General features: G+C 53.2%; 1 protein-coding gene across 1 annotated transcript; it reads left to right on the top strand.

Annotated features, from left to right (window-relative positions):
• Positions 1-67: 67 nt before the first annotated feature.
• Positions 68-356, top strand: LOC104618837 (fibroblast growth factor 8; the record flags this gene model as incomplete). The annotated part of the gene is made up of 1 exon (XM_010284544.1): positions 68-356. A coding segment is annotated over one exon (288 nt), but the record flags the coding sequence as incomplete, so codon positions are not given.
• Positions 357-4,193: the final 3,837 nt, after the last annotated feature.

Below are 4,193 nucleotides of genomic sequence, written 5' to 3'. Positions count from 1 at the left end.
GGGGTGGCGAGAAGAAGCCTCCGCCCGAGCGGCCGTTGCTGGAATCCCCCCTCTGTCCCCTCCCCAGAGCAACGGCAAAGGCAAGGACTGCGTCTTCACCGAGATCGTCCTGGAGAACAACTACACGGCGCTGCAGAACGCCAAGTACGAGGGCTGGTACATGGCCTTCACCCGCAAGGGCCGCCCGCGCAAGGGCTCCAAGACCCGGCAGCACCAGCGGGAGGTGCATTTCATGAAGAGGCTTCCCAAGGGCCACCAGACCACCGAGCCCCACAGACGCTTTGAGTTCCTCAACTACCCCTTCAACCGGAGGAGTAAAAGGACTAGAAACTCCAACGCCAGGGCGGGCCCTTGACTTGCCCGCTGCTGCCCGCCCTTGCCTGCACCTCTCCCGGAGGATTCGCCTCTGAGCTTGGTGGACTATATGTAGAGACTTTCCCATATGGGTATTAAACAAAAAAAAAAAAAGGGAGGGAGGAAGATAAAAAAAAATGCTCTAGTTGTTGATAATTTTGGGGGGCTGGTTTGGTTTTTACAAAAAAGAAAAAGAGGAAAAAAAGAAGAGAGGCTCTATTTTTGTACTCCAACTTTAAAAGAAACGTTCAAAGACTGGTGAAGGGAGAAGAGCCCTTCGCTTAGAAATGTTCTAGTCTGTTTTTGGGGTTGCGTTTTATTTTGTAATTTTTTTTTTTTTTGTAGCTCTAGGGGGAAAGGAGGAAAAAAAAAATTATTGCCGTTTAAAACAAACAAGCAAAAACAAAAAATGGAAATCCAAATCCGGGAGCAATGTGCTACTTAAATGAACTGAACTGACGCTTACCGGAGAAGACGGAGAGGTCGCAAAACAATTAAGGGGAGAGGATTTATTTCAGAGGTGGTTGGAGGCCTCCCGGGTGGGATTTGGAGCCTGGGTGATGTGTGGGCACTGCCTGTGGGGGCTGGCTGCGACCCCCGGGGTGAGGACCGCTGGATGCTTTGCTTCCTCGGGTGCGCCTACTTCTTCGGCCGAGCAAGGGGCTGCTGGAAGCCGCTTGCATCCTTCTGAAAGCGCTGCTGGCTTCTCAACTCCCAACTTATTTTTCTTTCTCAGGAGGGGACAAGGGTGATGAACACCTCAGAGAAAGTCCTGAACTGGCTTGGTACCTCTTACCCACAAGAGCATCTTTGGCATTTCTTTTGTTTTAAACTACTAAGGTGAGGCGGTGGGTGATGGCCGCTGTGGAGCAGGCTGGTAACTGGTTTTTTAATTTGGGTTTTGGTTTTTTTTTTCATGTGGAAAATGTGAACTTCTCACCAAAAATTGATATCTGTTCATTTTTTTTTTTTATCAGATGGAAGTTTTCATCCGTAAAATTAAAAAAGTTTACAAATTACTGTGGAGCCATTTTGGGCTGGTTTTGTCGTAATATTCAGTTTGTGGTTGGGACTTGCATTGTCTCTTCCAGGTTTGCTCTTTGAGAAATACAGGAGAATCCTTGTCATCCTAGGAAAGAAGAGCTTTTCTTTCAAAATTTCTCTGTTGACAGAAGCCCAATTTTCTATTTAAAAAAATAAAACCCAACAAACAGACCCACAAATAAAACCCAAAGGAAACATTAAATCTCTTGAGTGAACATCCCCAGCCAGCCCCGCTCTGCACATGCTGCCCTGGGACTGCGACTCCCTCCGAAGGGTTAAAGCAATTATTCTTCACGGGGAGGGCAAACAAAGACACTGGATAGGAGCCAGAACCAGGGGTGACTTTTTGTCCAATCTTTTTTGAGTGTTTGGGTTTTTGTTGTTTTTTTTTTTTTTCTGTTTCCTTGAGGATTTTTGTTTTGTTTTGGTTGTGTACAAATTGAATATGAAATGATTGAAATATTTATTAAATATGTGCATTAAAAATTTGTATTAGTCTAACTGAGCCTGATGCTTTCCAGGGAGGGGCTGGGGCTGGAGAGGCAGGTTGGAGAGGGGTGCAGGAGGAACGCGAGGCGCAGGATGGGGCTGAGGCGGCCGCTTGGCGTGAGCCCCTTCCCGAGGGAGCAGAGGTGAGAAGAGGGCGGATGCCCCGAGATCTTGTGGAAATCACAAATTTTCCTTGCAGCAAATTCCAAGTTTAGTGGGCAGATGCCACTTCCTTGCCCTGTGGGGACAGGGCCATTGCAGGCATAGTGCAGCGGAGCCTTGACCGCAGGTTTTAAGCGTGGGATGAAGCTTTCCAAGAGAGAAGGCTGGTATCTGCTCCCCTCTGGTATAGATGAGCTTGGTGTCTGTGCAAAACAAGTGGTTGGGTCCCCTCCTTTGGTGGACACTCAGCCCTACCGAGGTGCTGGGTCTTGCCCAGGGTGGCCGATGGGGGCTTTGGATGTGGAGTGGTCTCAGAGATATGGAAGGATGCAAGAATAAAATTGTTAGATGTGTTTTTTTAAAAAAATAATAATTGCAGAAAAGGAGCAGCCTCGCAAGGCGCCCCCCCCGGCCCTGCCACCCTCAGACGGTGCCTGCGGCATCGCTTAGTGCTCAGGGTGCTGCTTCTCCGCAGGGTGCGAGGACGAGCCATCCCCCGGCTGATGCCACAGGCTGGGCTGAGCTGTCAATATATATCACTAATTTCAAGGAGGGGAGCCTGGGGACGGAGCCCGCGGCCATGCTCTATGTCTGAGCATCGTCGCTGCGTGACGCTGCCACCCTCAGACGGTGCCTGCGGCATCGCTTAGTGCTCAGGGTGCTGCTTCTCCGCAGGGTGCGAGGACGAGCCATCCCCCGGCTGATGCCACAGGCTGGGCTGAGCTGTCAATATATATCACTAATTTCAAGGAGGGGAGCCTGGGGACGGAGCCCGCGGCCATGCTCTATGTCTGAGCATCGTCGCTGCGTGACGGAGGTCGCGGGGGACGCTGGGGCCGGAGGACAGGAGGACAGCGCTGCTAAAGGCAGACGGCGTTTGCCTGGCTGTCCCAGGAGGGACCCAAGGACTGCAGAAGCCCCCCGGAGTCGACAGCCCTGGGGCAAGCCCATGTTGTGGTCTCCAGACTCCAGGAACTAAAAGTGAATGGCTCCTGGCCTTTCCCCAGGCAGAGATGGTGTCCGATAGCCCTTAACGGGTGCTCTCCTTTCATTAATTTGTCTAATTGCTTTTCTTAATGGCTTTGTGAACCTGGGTGAATTGGTGCGGGGTTGCTGCTCCAGGTGAGGGTAGCAGAGGGGCAGGGCTGGCTCCATGCGGCTCCGCAGATGTCCCCTCCCTTGTTATCTGTCCCCCAGGGACAGCGGCGGCAGGGAAGGGCGTGTGGGTGCCCAGCCTCCACGTAAGGCTGTTCCCCCATACCTGCCACCCCGGGGTGCAGGCGAGGGCACCCAGCGCCCTGGGGGGTGGAGCGGGGGAAGGACACCCCCGTGTCCTGGCACAGCTCTGTACCGCGCGCCATCCCCAGCTCCTGCCCTCTGCTCTGCCACGGCCGGCCCTTGCAAAAGGCACCCAGGCCTGGCCCCCGGGAAGGGATCCCCTGCTTTCCCAGCTCAGTTGGTCCGTGGTTAATTAGCGCCTTTCCGTTAAAGGGCTTTCTGGTGGCCGTGCTGCCTCGGAGCGCTACAACTCGGGGCTCTGTTTACTGCTCGAATTTGTCCAGCTTCAGCTTCCAGCCAGCAAATGTAGTTTTGCCTTTGCTTGGAAGATTAAAGAGCCCACTACTAGTTAGTTAATGAGTAAGGGAATTAATGGCTCCTCATACACTGTCTCTGCACTGACACCTCTTAGTCCCTGGCATGGCTGGAGCAGCTTGCGCTCTTCCCGGTGACCTGGGTCCTGTAGGGTCCTGAGCACGTGGACATCTGGGGCTGGTAGCTCCCACCACCCATGCGGGGAGAAGGAGACAGTCCCTGGTGGTACTTGCTGTTCCTCCAGGGATGCGGAAACCCTGGCTGCTGGTCAAACGCGCAGGGTCAATCACCAGCTCAGGAATCTGGGACTTTTCCCTCCTCTTCCATCATCAGCGGGTGTGTGGACCACGGTTGAGAATCACAGCCACCCAAAGGCCCTGGGGACTGCAGGACACTGAGCCGGGGCTGGACCCAGGAGAACCGTGGGGACGGGAGGCTTTGGAGGTGGATGTTCGCTTCCATCAACTCATGCTGTTAGCGCGGGTGTTTTGGGTGGAAACCCCCGCTCCAAGCTAGTGAAGTCATCTTGTGACTACAATACAGTCATGTGT

The sequence above is a fragment of the Phaethon lepturus genome, unplaced genomic scaffold (genome assembly GCF_000687285.1).
Source record: "Phaethon lepturus isolate BGI_N335 unplaced genomic scaffold, ASM68728v1 scaffold26760, whole genome shotgun sequence".
Classification (NCBI taxonomy): Eukaryota; Metazoa; Chordata; class Aves; order Phaethontiformes; family Phaethontidae; genus Phaethon; species Phaethon lepturus.
Note: the sequence above shows the minus strand (reverse complement) of the source record. Positions and strands in the feature narration are given on the sequence as shown.